Below are 14802 nucleotides of genomic sequence, written 5' to 3'. Positions count from 1 at the left end.
TCTTAGAATTTGATAAGTTACCGAATATCGTTAGGATCAGCACTTAAGAAACTTTGACACTACTAAACACGCAGCCCACTGTATCAGAAACAAAAATAAAAGTCCAGTAAAAATGGAAGGGAATCAAAGAGAATCTATGGATTGGTTCTTCTTTTTCGAACCATAGGATGCTTGAAAAGCAGTCAAGTTGAAAACAATAAGGCTTCTGTCAGTAAAATAACTGACAGATTCGAAAAAATCTTAGCAAAAACTAAATTCACAGTTTTATTTCAAACCAATTTAAAAGGTGCAATAAATAAAAGTGTTAAAAATTACTTGTGTACAAAAGGATATAGTTCAAAATGTGCGTATGTTTACTTAATTTTGATACATTAACGTAAGCTTTCGAATGAATCATTTGTCAGATTAGCCAACTTCTTTAATCCCAAAACACTTCTTTCAGATAAAATCCCAAGCTACAAAATAAGGCAAAAAGAATCAAAAGTAAACAATGCAAGACGACAAAACAAATGATGATAAATAAGAAGAAATGAAAGAGAGTAAAGCTATTTATGTGACTAAACGTGATATAAAACTTGAATTAAATAGAGAATATAAATTTTGCGCGAACAACAACGCAAAAGACAGGGATTTTTCGCCCGTGTCTACAAGATGTGAACAGAAAACTCATGAAGTTGGTTGCCAATATAATTCTAAGCGGGATAACGTGATATGCACATGCAAAACCTTGGTTTACTTAAGAAGAGACAAGAAGTCCGATACTTTGGATTGCCAAATCAAACGTACGCTTACCAAGGTTCTAAGAGTTATACTGAAATAGGGTGGGCAGCGTGAAAGCGCTACAAAGAAAGAAAGTTAAGAAAATCTACTTGCCTGAAACTGACGACATTGGTGTTGGCAGTTCTGACCTTGTTCGTTTTGTTACGTAAGTGTTCTCCTAAAGTTCTATTGCCTAGTGTTGTGGATAAACGTGCCTTTGCTTAATAACAGATAACTCATGAAAATAGAGATAAAGTGGTACCAAGGACCTAAACACTTATGAATTCTATCATGTTAAAATTACGCTATTCAATTTTAAATGCTCGAGATTCGGTAAAATCTGATATCTATGTTTTGCTTTCTAGGAAGAAATAGACAACGCAGTCAAAATTGTTATTATGAAAGTAAAGAACATCGTCAAAGTGTGTGGGCGGTTTTATAGACTTTAAGACTAATAGTGTCTTGAGCGAGAAGTTGTCCCCTATAGTGCAGACTATATCGGGAGCCACTAGCCCCAGACATTCGAGATTCAACAGGAACATTGAAATAGGAAGCAACACTGTCGTCAAAAGTCTAACAAACACAACAACACAAGTCGAAGAAACTATAGAAAAGGATACTGAAACAAAACCTGAAAACAACATTGAAGATATATTACAATCCATAATTTTTCAGGAAGAACCAGAGGACATGCAAAATAAAAAAGTGGATTCATACAAACCTATGGAAAGGAACGAATTGCCCCCAAATCAAGTATATTCTTCAGATTCTTTAGAACAACATGTACATGACCTTGAAAATCCAAGTGATGATAAACTGAGCCGTTTCTCCGTAGATACTGAGGACCCTATGGAGAACAAGCTCGAGAGAGAATACAGGAGAATATTTGCAGCCAAATCTAAGTCTAGAGATACTAAACCAATTGCTGAGGGACCCGTTCCAGATTTTAAGAGCGCTTCAACCACATTAAGACAAAGATTCGAAGCTCTGAGGCGAGGTTTGACGAAGAAGGAAGATTCTAAGAAGAATTCTATTATTGTGAATAAAGTGCCTAGTCAAAATAGTGCAGCCAGCCATAAGGATGTGTCAATAAATTCAGATCCACCATCTCTAGAAGGAAGATCGTATTCAAATACGAGAACGTATACCCCAGTGTCTCCATCATGTAGTCGAGAAAAACCTGTCTTCCATCCCAGGACTTCACATTATAGAAGATCAGTTACTGGCCCCAAAAAGGAGAGGTAGTGATCAGTGGTCATTAAGACCGGATGACGATGACAGCGAATGCCAAGGTGTGAAAGGCATGTTCAAAATATGGGGCAAAAATTCAACTTGGAAGAAGAGCATTACAAGAGACCATGCACTCCATACCATCTTTTAACACCCCAAAGAAACCCACAGGAACAACAAAGAAGATTCAAGAATCTAAAGGCGACATGAAAGCAGATGCCCCTAAAAAATGCGGCAGAGAAGAAAGAGGGCCGAAAGTTCTTCTTCTTTAAAAGAAAAATAAAGACAAGTCTCAAAACGAAGAAAGGCCTTACTACTGGTCGTTGTGAGGTAAGAGAAGGCTTGGTGATTAAGATAGCAGGCAACAATCTTGTTCGAGAGGACGCTGCGGATAAACCAGAAAAAGTAGAGGAACCAGCACCCGCACCTGAAGCTTACGAGGAAATGGCGAGAAGAGCATGGCTTAAGAAATTCCTTTCGAGTAATATTGAGTCACGGAATAGTGTCAAAGTACGTTGGAATAACAAAACCTACCGCCGAAGCAGTAGTACGGTCTTTGAATTGATGGATAATGTTTACAAAGACACTGGAGTCGTTTTAGATCAAAAGCCAAGTGAACGCTGAGCCATCATATAAGTCTTATACAAAACAACATGTAAACTTTGTCCAACAAAACATTGAAGCTTGGATGATACCAAAAACTGTAACTGATAAGCCAAAGCTTATTTTAGGCAAATCGAAGTGTAAATCAAACGAAGATAGAAACGATAATATGGAAGTTAGAATTTCAGATCAAAAATGGTTCATCGACAAATCTAAAGCATTTTCCCATAAAATAGAAGTGGTTTTACATTCGAAAAATTTTAGAAAACTTAATAGGGCGGAAAGTTCTGATTATTTAAGGATTGATATTCCTAAGGGTTTCTTTGTCGATTCTAGCAGTGATGAACATAACAGAAATCCTACTAACCAATCTAGCGATGAGGAAGTGTATAAAATTGTTGAATATGAAACTGCAAGTGACTTGAAAAAGCAGAAAGCTCGTTCTTTCGACACAGGAGATTATGTACAAAATAATATAAAAGTAACCGTTAGCGTGCAAGGAAGTAAAGATGGTGCTTTGAAGATTTTGGATCCTGATAAACCACCGGTAAGCAGAGACGTGGTGATACAAGGCAGCAATGTGTATATACCGAAGAGGTGCGACGTGATTGGTGTAGGAATTATCACGCAGAGGGAAATGAGAGAAATACGCAAGCCAATGTAAGAGAATCTGTTCATTATTTATTTCCCTAAACCTATGGGTCTAGTCATGTGGGTCTGTTGTTATGCTTAACCGGCTGAATCGAATCAAGTATAATTCGCATGCAACTTCTTACTGTTTTCCAGAGGTAGTAGATCAGAATAAATGTGTGTTTCTGTATTCATATGAATATTTGTTTTTCAGCTTGAAAATCGCAGATGACTATACCGACGAAGATTCAGAACATAACGTTCTCAAACCACAACAGAAGAAATGCGAGTTTGCCGAGAGTTACCTACAAGAGTATTACCGTAACTGGACTCCTCTGGGCTTGGATTTGTACTCGTGGTGTGTCAGTGACTCCCATTTGAGGTGCTGCTCAGAAAGCTCAAAACGAGCTTCAATAACCAAGGCGTAGGAACTAAATCTTGTCCTAACATTTATGACGACTTTCAAACATCTACCATCATTTCATCTTGTGGAGCTTCGTCTTGTAGCCAATGCCACAATCACGAGGGAGATGATAAGCCCCCTGATAAATTTTCATGGTTCGGAAAATTGTTAAAAAAATCTGCTAATAATAATAATAAAAAGGTCACTAGTCAAAACGTACACAATAGTAAAAAGGTTACAAGTCGAGACGTACAAAATAATAAAAAAGAGGAGTCGTTACCACCGTGTAGAAGAGACATCATCCGAACAGTATTGCCCAAAGACTCAGTCGAAGTTTTTAAAAGGAGGAAGATATATGCTAACAGCAATAAATCCAAATGGACTGGACCTTGTCCAGAAATCTGTCTACCGTACTCAACGCCAAGTAATGAGAGCAAAAGTGCTCAGAACACTTTAAGTGAATGCCCGAAGCTGATGAAGCCTTGTTGTAAGGTAACTGAGCCTAAACCGAGACCAAAGTCATGCAAGAAGCATGTTTCCCTCCCTGACTGTGATGCGATGAATGAATTGTTAGCAAAGCAGCTTGCAGAGATGCCAGAAGGCATTCTAGCGTTCAAAAGCGGTACGGCTCCTTGTCCCAAGCATGCGAAAGTGAATCTAGACCCTCCTTGCGAGATACCGCGACAACCGTGCAGAGATGATTGTGAGATGATGGACAATCCTCCATGCGCAAATTCGACCGTGCCTTGTGATGATACACCACCGTGTCCTGCCGCTGGCCCACCGTCGTGTCCTGCATCTCGCCCGCCACCGTGTCCCAGCAAAAATCTTGTCCTACATCTCTTCCACCACCATGTCCTGGAGACAGCTCACCGCCGTGTCCTGGCTCACCGCCGTGTCTTGGATCTCGCCTATCGTCATGTCCTGCATCTTGCCCACCGTCCTGTCCTGCATCTCGCCCACCGTCCTGTCCTACATCTCGTCCACCATCCTGTCCTGCATCTCGACCACCATCCTGTCCTCCATCTCGCCCACCGTCGTGTCCTCCATCTCGCCCACCGTCGTGTCCACCCACCCCTCCGCTTTGCATTAAAGTCTCTTCGTGCCCAACGACTCCTCCTTTTAACAGATCTCACCAATCTCCCCCAAAATATTGCAGGAAACCGACAACTTGTCCCCCAAAGCCACCTCCACCTTGTTTTACGATGTCCCCACCATGCCCTCCAGCCCCTCAACCTTGTAGGCAACAACCCCAACTAGGTCCCCCAAAGCCACCGCCTAGTCCCCCAAGACAACCGTATTGTCCCCAAAGCCTTGCAAAGAATCACAACCTTATGAACCACCGCCACCGCCTAGTCCCCCAAGGCAACCGTATTGTCCCCCAAAGCCTTGCAAAGAATCACAACCTTATGTCCCACCGCCACCGCCTGATCCCCCAAGGCAACCGTATTGTCCCCCAAAGCCTTGCAAACAATCACAACCTTATGTCCCACCGCCACCGCCTGATCCCCCAAGGCAACCGTATTGTCCCCCAAAGCCTTGCAAACAATCACAACCTTATCGCCCACCGCCACCGCCTAGTCCCCAAGGCAACCGTATTGTCCCCAAAGCCTTGCAAACAATCACAGCCTTATGTCCCACCGGCACCGCCTAGTCCCCAAGGCAACCGTATTGTCCCCAAAGCCTTGCAAACAATCACAACCTTATGCCCCACCGCCACCGCCTAGTCCCCAAGGCAACCGTATTGTCCCCAAAGCCTTGCAAACAATCACAACCTTATCGCCAATCACCACCACCTAGTCCCCAAGGCAACCGTATTGTCCCCAAAGCCTTGCGAAGAATCACAACCTTACCAAGAATCGCCACCGCCTAGTCCCCCAAGGCAACAGTATTGTCCCCCAAAGCCTTGCAAACGACCACAACCTTATCCACAATCGCCACCGTCTTGTCCCCTAACGCCACCGTCTTGTACTTCGACGATGTCTTGTCCTTTTTCTCCTCCAACATATGAGGAACCTCCCCAATATGCTCAAAACCTTGCAAGAAACCGCAACAGTCTTATCCCTCAACGCCGCCATCTTGTCCGTCGACAGTGTCTTGCCCTGCTTCTCCTTCTTCGCCTCCAACATATAAGAAGAGTCCTCCATATCCCCAAAACCTCACAAGAGACAGCCACCTCGTTCCTCATCGCCGCCGTCTTATCCCTCAACGGCACCATCTTGTCCTTCGCTGCCACCGTCCCGGCCCCCAACCCCTCCAAATCGTAGGAGGACTCCGTTACCACGTCCATCACCACCTCCACAACGTCGACAATCTCCCTAGATATCAGAATTCACCGCAACCATCATGTCCACCGAACCCTCCATGTAAAACAAGAGGAGGTTATCCACAATCCCCGCCTGTCGGCTACAACCAGCCTTCCCCTTGTTATTCATGTACGTCACCACTATCGTGTCTGAAGAAGACAAGCCGCCCTTCGACACCTACCCCGTGTAGAAGCATTCCTGCCAACCGTCAACGCCTCCACCGTGTAAGAAGAATTCAAGCTGTCCATCAGCTCGTCCGCTATGTAAGAAACCTGCGAGTTCGTCACCTCCTTCGTCATGTAAGAAACCTTCATGTTGTTCAACTCCCCTCCTTCATGTAAAACCTCCAAGTTGCCCAACTCCTCCCCATGCAAAACCTCCAAAATGTCCCCAACTCCTCCTCCATGCAAGAACCCCAACTCCCTCCGTGCAAACCCCAACTCCCTCCGTGCAAAACCCCAACTCCCTCCGTGCAAAACCACCAAAATGTCCAACACCTCCTCCTCCATGTAAAACCTTCAAAATGTCCAACTCCTCCCTCCATGTCCATGTCCAACTCCTCCTCCTCCATGTGCCTCCCAGTTGTCCCCAAGTCCTCCTCCGTGTAAAAGCCCCCACTTGTCCCCGAGCCCTCCTCCGTGTAAGCCCCCACTTGTCCCCGAGTCCTCCTCCGTGTAAGCCATCATGCCCCCACGATCCTCCGTGCAAGAAGCCACCGCCCTGTCCTGGTTCTCCTCCACCATGTCCGTCGCCTCCGCGCGATAAAACCACCGCCGCCATGCCCACCCACTCCGCCTGTCTCCCCAAAACTGCCCTGATCGCCTCCATCATGTCCACAAATCTGTCTCGACTCGTGCCCTCCTTCAACGCCGAAGTGTCCTCTCCACTCCATGTCCTATGTTCAACCATGTCCCACTGTCCATCGCAGCCACCACCATTCCATACCGTGTCCTCATGCCCCACTTCATTCCCACACCACGTTGTCCCTTCCCTTCGCGCCACCGTGTGACTACTCACTACCATGTCCCCACGCCCCGCCGTGTCCTCAACCTCCACCGTGTTACCCTCCCCGCCTTGTACCCCCCCCCGGATCCTGCTCCTCCTGTGTCCTCACCCCACCGTGTCCAAAGCCCAACCATGTCCCGGCACGCCACCGTGTCCCAAATGTCCACCACGTCCTCAACCTCCGCCATGTCCTCAAACACCGCCATGTCCTCAAACTCCGCCATGTCCTCCTCCACCGTGTCCCCCACGCCGCCGTGTCAGAAATGCCCAACTTGTCCCCACACGCCACCGTGTCCAAAGTGTCCCCACTCGCCACCATGTCCGAAATGCCCAACGTGTCCTCAACCGCCACCGTGTCCAAACTGCCCAACTTGTCCCCATGTACCACCGCCTCCAAATGCCCAATATGTTCAAACACGCCGCCATGTCCAAAAACGCCACCTTGTCCAAAATGCCCAACGTGTCCTAGCCCGCCACCGTGTCCAAAATGCCCACCGTGTCCCCACACGCCACCGTGTCCATATTGCCAAACGCCACCATGTCCGAAATGCCCAAAGTGTCCTCATACGCCACCATGTCCAAAATGTGCAACAGCTAACACGCCACCGTGTCCAAAATGCGCAACAGCTAACACGCCACCGTGTCCAAAATGCGCAACAGCTAACACGCCACCGTGTCCCAAATGCCAAAAGATGCCCAAATCCCCACCATGTACTAAAACCCCACCATGTCCTGCGATGTCACCGTCCGCGCCGCCGTGTCAGCGGCCACCGGCCTGTCCCCACACACCGCCGTGCACGACACTGCAGTTATCCTCATCACCACCGAGCGATGGTCCTGATGATAAATCCCCTTTGCGTCCCCATCCTGTCCAGCATCACGTCCGTCATGTTTTTCTGTAAGCTCACAATGTCCCGAACCACCAGCACCCTGTAAAAACGTCAAGTGGTTTGGGCAAAAGATATCTCCGTTCTTCAAAAGGAAGACAAGTAAAGGTTCAGGTCATCGCAAACATAAAGGAACTAAGGACTGTCAAAATACATGTCAGCATTCGCCATGCAACACATGTGTACCATCCCTTGCAGAAACTATTCAGCTACGTCATGTTCGTTTGGCTCCATCTCTAGGTCACCTGAAGCACCATTCGTTTATTCCCCTATTCATCCATGTCCCATTGAACCTGAAAACCAAAGAAGGCACCACTGCCATGCGATTCATCTCCTTGCAATAAGAGACATTCTAAAATAAATCTCGTTCACGTGACGAATATAAGAATCCCAACTCAATTAAATCGGGACGACGTACCGGTGAAAATCAACAATGCGATGATTTTCCCTGGCCTACGAAAAATCAGATTTCTAATCAGTCGTCAATCACATCACTATTTCGTACCAAGAACGAACCCGCAGAAACATTAGTTTACGGGCAATGTAAGAAAGACTGCCCAATGATGCCTCGATTGTCTTGCAACACGATACTTTCACCTGAAAAGGAATGCACTCAGCAAACCTGTCCAAATAAACCGGGATCACCACCAATGTTGCCTAGATTGTCTTGTAGTACGATACCTTCACCTAAACAGGAATGCAAGAAAAGCTGTCCAAATAAACAGGGATCACTATGCCCTCCTTCTATACCGGAAATGCAGTGCCCCAGCCCAGGCCACCACCAGCTCCCACAGTACTTCAAAACCACACACGTTGGGACCTGAAAATCCTAGATGCAGATCTAGAATAGGTGGCCTGTCTCTTAAAATGATGCCCTATAGAAAACCAACATGTTCCAAAGATTGCCCAGCTTGGCAAAGTACACCCGGTGATGACGGCTGTATTAGTCTCAATTCCGAAGAAAAAATAACGATTAGATTAAAGAAAGAAAATCCTAGCACAATTGAGCTTAGAGAAGGTATGAATATAAAAGTGCAAGACGAAGACGGAATGACCTTATTTGAGAGAAAAGATTACAGGCTACAGCATGCCGATTGCACTATTCAGCGGCCGTCGTTACTAGGTGAAATGTTCAAGGCTTCAGAAGTACGAAGACTAACTACTAACAACTCTGTGCAAGCTTTTGTGGCTGATAACAATTCTTTAAAAGGAATGACAGAAATTAAAAGTGAATCCAGTATTGCGAACCTTATAGAAATTCAGTTCAAATTAAAAGTCACACAAGGTGAGAAAACCACCGAAATCAATATAGCGAATGATGGTGACAGGGAAAACGAAATAGAAGACAACATAGAGCGTAGCGAAGGCATCAAACAAATGCCCCAAGAAGTTTTCGTTATGAATAACGAGGGCGAAAGAATTGCAGACCATTCAGACCGAAAAACGATCTGAATATACGTATCGTGATAAAGAACTTCAAACCTAAAAATGAAAAGAAATCCGGAAGCTCAAAGAACGGTGATTACAGTAAAGACTTTTCTGAAAAGATCTCTGCCAAATTCCATAGCGTGTCAACTGGCTACAGTGACGAATTGCATGATGATAACGTTTTCTCAGTGCACAGAGCTACTATCGATCTTACGTCATCAGTAGATAATAAGTCCAGGACGTACAGCGAAGAAATTATGAGTGAAACGTTAATAGGGCTTGGGAGGGACCTGCTATGGGATCTTCGGAACAATCCGTTTGTAGATGTGTCACGGACATGTCTGAAGGGAAAAGCGAAGATATGGAAGCTAAATCAGCAAGTCAAAAGTATAGTACGACTAAAGATATTCAAGAGACCCTAGATGAAACTGATACAGAAAAACTAACTGATCACAAATATGAATATACAGAGGAAACGGATACTGAGAAACAAATAAAATATGACACCGAAGAAACTGACACGGAAAAACAAGTTGAACCAAAATACGATAATTTTATGTCTACAGATACAGATGAACCCAATGCATTGTCAGGAAAAAGAAGAGTATAGAGGTCATCGTTAAACCTCACACTAAAGAAGAAAAGAAGGAAATGTTGAAACAGGTGTTTGAGAAAGCGCAAGAAACAACAGCCAAAACTAAAACCCGAATGAGGAAGCTGCGGGATATGCTGAGAGTCATTCTGACGTCAGATAGCAGCGATCACGAAGAAGCAAACCGACCAACGAATGATGTATCAAATGATGTAGCTTATGCGGCGTTAAAACCAAATTATTATACTGACAGCATGAACAATTATTACAGAGAGAGCCATGAAGCATTAACAGACGAAGAAATAAACAAACAAGTTGTTTATCCAACTATAGAAAATAGCGATTGCACTGACAGTAACCACAGCGATGAATTATCATCTGACAATGAAGAACATCCAGAAGGTGGATGCATGTGTTGTACAGTGGCTGCTAGATTAAAACTAGCTTCTAGAATAGAAGGGAAGGTTGCTGCTGTGCAAGGCCACCAGCTAAGAAAAGCGAAGAAGTTACTTGCAATCTTAAAAGGAGTCGGATTACTGCCCATGTGATATGACACCCGACTATGTGGACGCGGAAACGCAAAAGTCACAGTTATTGACAAACAAGATGAATAATGCTGATTTGTCAGCACACAAGAATGTCAAAACTAGCACTACAGCTAGCATTTCCATGAAAGAAGATGTCAAATCAAATTCTGGAGTTGTAAATGTGAACGACAGACAGCTTAGTTCTAGGAATACGTTGTCGCGTCGTATGGTTCATGTTAAAGAATGCGTTACAAGAAAAATGACCAGGAACACGACACTAAGTATATCAGATGAAGATAAAATCGTATTAGTAAGTGATAATTCCACCAAGTTCAATGATAGTTATAGATTAAAAGATAAAGCAGCTGAGAACACGACGCAAGAGCCACAAGGGCTTTCAATAATTCATGCTTCGGACATTCTACAGTCTTACGAAACTAAGAAAGCAGTTTTAGAGATTTATACCGAAAAGACAGTTTCGGATGACGGAGAAAGATTGGTAGCGAAATTACCGAAATTCGTGTACGACAGAGAGAATGAAATTCAAACGAATTATGAGGCGATGGCGTCGAATACTTATAAAACTGTGTGTAAAAGGAATATTGTAATGATGGCTATTAATAGATAGTAGCAAATCTAGAGGGTTTTATTTGTCTTTAACGGAAATCTGTGTCGACTGTTTAGGTTTTTTTTTTATTATTATTTGTTTTATAAATATACGGTATTTGTTTCTTTATGATACTGTTTTATTAAGTCCATCTTCGCATTAAGATTTATAGGACATTATCACATGACCCCTCCTGTTGTGGGTTAGCAGCTGGGAAGTTAGACTATCGAAGCAATTATAGATCCGGGTAGGGGTATAACTTCCGCCGGGACGCGGGCGAAACTGCTAGTTTTTAATGAAAATGGTAATAACAATGAATAACAGAGTGTGAAGTCACATTCTTCCCTGACCTCATCATATATTTCTAACAGATCTCAGGCAGTAGTTATACGAAATTACGTATCTAGCTGGGTAACAGTGCCAAGCGGTGTTCCTCAGGGTTCCCTTTTAGGTCCATTGCTTTTGTGATCTTTGTAAGCGAAATCGATAAATGCTTCCATCACTCCAGGTTGCTTTGCTTTGCAGATGACATGAAAATATATGCATCTATTTCATCACAAGCAGATGTTCAAGCATTGCAGAGTGATTTAGAACGTCTCGATAATTATTGTCTGAGGAATAAGTTAGATCTGAACCCTCAAAATGCTTTGTTGTCACTTACTCTAGGAGTAACCGTGTTATTCCCTCTAAGTATATATTAAAAGGTCAAACACTCGTGAAATCTAATAAAATACGGGACCTTGGCGTTGTGTATGACTCCAAGCTTTCTTTGACGAACACATTGACAACATAGTGAAGAAAGCTTCGCGAGCTCTCGGGTTCGTGATGCTAGTTTCTTCTAGCTTCAAGGAAGCTAAGACGTTCAAGATTTTATACTGTTCGTTTGTTAGAAGTATATAGGAATATGGGTCACAGATTTGGAATCCCAGGTATATTAAATATATCAACAGGTTGGAAAACATCCAAAGAAAATTTATTAAATATCTTTGTTACCGCACAGGTCATTATTATAAGTCGAATAATTATTTAAATATATGTGCTAAATTCCACTTACCTACTTCCTTTATGCAATCGACGAAAAATTGCAGACGTTATTTTTATGCTGAAAATTATAGGTATCTGGCCGTATAAATTGCCCCGAACTTCTGTCTAAAATTGGATTTAATACTCCCACCAAAGCTATGCGACATTATGCACCACTTCACTTATCACTAGTTTCGTCAAATTATCGTCAAAACACTTTCTTATGGCGAGCAAGTAAGACCTTAAATTTGGTTTGCAAACACACGACATTGATATTTTTAACGCAAACTTAGTATCAGTCAGAAGGTTGCTAAGCCGAGATTTTTGTTGACTATAAGGGTAGTTAAAGATTTTCTAATATAATTATACTATATGTATTAGGAAGTAGAAGAAGTTAAACGTTAAGTTAGAAGTTAAATTTTAGGTAGGTACTGCTATTTTCATTTTTAGGGTTCCGTACCTCAAAAGGAAAAACGGAACCCTTATAGGATCACTTTGTTGTCCGTCTGTCTGTCTGTCTGTCTGTCAAGACTGTCTGTATCTCAAGAACGCGTGGACGTATCAAGCTGAAATTCACATGAAATACTCACGTCTATTGTCCTTTAAGCTGTGAAAATATCAAACTTCTAAGCCAAGCCAATCAAAAGATACAGCCGATTATGTCGATATTTTCAACAAATTTTCGACACTCGCAAAGGAATCAAACCTACAGGATACTTCCCGTAAACCCAGAGTCTTGAAATTTGGCATGAAGCATTGTCATATAATGCAAATATAGGAAAATTACGAAAATCTCATTTTAGTTATATAATGTAAAAAAAAAATATTTTAATAAAATGAAACTTACTACCTTATTTCTCACAAACGAATAAAGGTATCAAATTGAAATTTATACCAAATACCTAGGTCTATTGTCCCTTTAGGCAGTGAAAAAATCAAACTTCTAAGTTAACGCGATCAAAAGATACAGTAGTTATACCGACACCTTAGACGAATTTCCGTCACACGCTAGGGAATCAAAACCTACAAGGTACTTCCCGTGAACTCAGAATCTTGAAATTCGGCAAGAAGCACCGTTATATAGTACAGATAAAGGAAAAATTGCGAAAATGATAAATTTGAAGTTACATAAAATATTATCAAATCAAATATTTTCCTCATTTCAATGGGGAATTTAAACGACCAAGTTTGACGGATTTGAGAAAACATTTCTTTGTAGTAAAAGAGTATACTCGCCGTTTATTTCCATTGTCATCAGGTCAGGATCTGATGATGGAAATCCTGAGAAATCGAGGGCAACTATCAGAAATTGTAGGCATGCATAGGATTAAAACTTGATTCTCAGATGTATGTCTCGTGATACTATCAAACAGTGAAGGTTTAGAGCTTACCTGATGATGGAGACGTGAGAAAGTCGAGAGAACTCCTCAACGGTATGTTTTAGTAACGTCGTGTTTGGGCTTATATTATTTGTATTGACGAGAACTTTTCACAAAAGTTAAAAATAAAACTTTTACAAAAAAACAACTTCTAAAACAACAAGAAAACTGTTTATACCTCTATGCATCGGTCTAGATCTCGGTGGTTAAATAAATATAGATGCATTCTCTAGACACCGATTTCTAGACCGATGCACCTATCATCTTTTAATTTCTTTCTTGCTTTTGTTTTCTTGTTGCTTTTTATATGTTTGAAGTTGGATTTGTTTGTAAAATGCTACAAAATAAAATAAAGCCGACTTTATAAAACAAAGAAAAGGACAGAATTACACTTTGTCAAGGCTCTAGAAACGTAAAGCCAGCAGCCCGAATCCTACACTCTAGCAGTCGTTGTTACAATTCGACAGTTACAAGTCGTCAGGCAGTTTCGAAAAAACCTGAAACTGGGGCTCGTTAGGTGATTAATCCTCAAAAATAAAAGATCCCATTAGTACTGAATTCTCATCACCTAAAATAAAATAAGCTCCAACACAAGGTTACGTTATAAATTGTAAAGGAGTTCCCATAACTATATCTGATCTTTGCTATCGATGCCACAATGGCAGTCAAACTTATCTATGTGGAAAGTCTTCGCCAATCATCCTCCGAGCCTTTTCCCAAACTATGTTGGGGTCGGCTTCCAGTCTAACCGGATTCATTCTGAGTACCAGTGCTTTACAAGAAGCGACTGCCTATCTGACCTCCTCAACCCAGTTACCCGGGCAACGTCTTCGCCAATACGAATAAAATAAGCCCAAACACGTGGTAGTTGCAACATACCGTTCAGGAGTTCCCTGTCTCTCTGTAGTCTCCATTATCAAATCAGCTAAAACCTTCACTGTTTACCAGTACCCTCAAAAATACACTCACATGTCTGGTTTTGACTCACGTGGCTACAATATTCAAGAGTTGCCCTCGATTTCTCAGGGTTTCCAGATCCTCATCAGATCCTGGTCATCCGAATTGACATCCTCCTTCTTTATAAAAAGTCTTTAACAATAAAACTAGCATTGCAACCTGTACAATCCTCTGAAACTGCTTGTCTTTTTATATTTTTCAAACGATCCTGGACATTCCTCTCCATGGAATTTTGATAAAATATTTATATTCAAAGATACGTTATACCATTCTCCACGATTTAAAACTACTTTGATTCATGTCCGCCAGTTTTACAAAATGGGTCGGTCAGATAATTATGCCCAATGACCTTAATTAGCTATTTTCAATCAGATTTCTGAATGATGACTACAAAATGTTGTATATAAATAACTTTAATAAAATAACTTTTACAAGGTACTGGCCTACTATTTTAGTTATATTATAA

At 42.3% G+C, this 14802-nt stretch overlaps 1 protein-coding gene across 1 annotated transcript; it reads left to right on the top strand.

Annotated features, from left to right (window-relative positions):
* Positions 1–529: 529 nt before the first annotated feature.
* LOC135118858 (uncharacterized) lies at positions 530–11190 on the top strand. Its single transcript, XM_064041911.1, is given in 16 exon segments — positions 530–653; positions 1202–1959; positions 1961–2078; positions 2081–2589; positions 2591–3252; positions 3437–3620; positions 3623–4882; positions 4938–5140; positions 5382–5888; positions 6343–6762; positions 6860–7834; positions 8185–8591; positions 8635–9257; positions 9260–9668; positions 9832–10390; positions 10392–11190. Coding segments are annotated over 16 exon segments (8325 nt in total). The 3' UTR covers positions 10999–11190.
* Positions 11191–14802: the final 3612 nt, after the last annotated feature.

The sequence above is a fragment of the Helicoverpa armigera genome, chromosome 27, assembly GCF_030705265.1.
Source record: "Helicoverpa armigera isolate CAAS_96S chromosome 27, ASM3070526v1, whole genome shotgun sequence".
NCBI classification, from domain to species: Eukaryota; Metazoa; Arthropoda; class Insecta; order Lepidoptera; family Noctuidae; genus Helicoverpa; species Helicoverpa armigera.
Note: the sequence above shows the minus strand (reverse complement) of the source record. Positions and strands in the feature narration are given on the sequence as shown.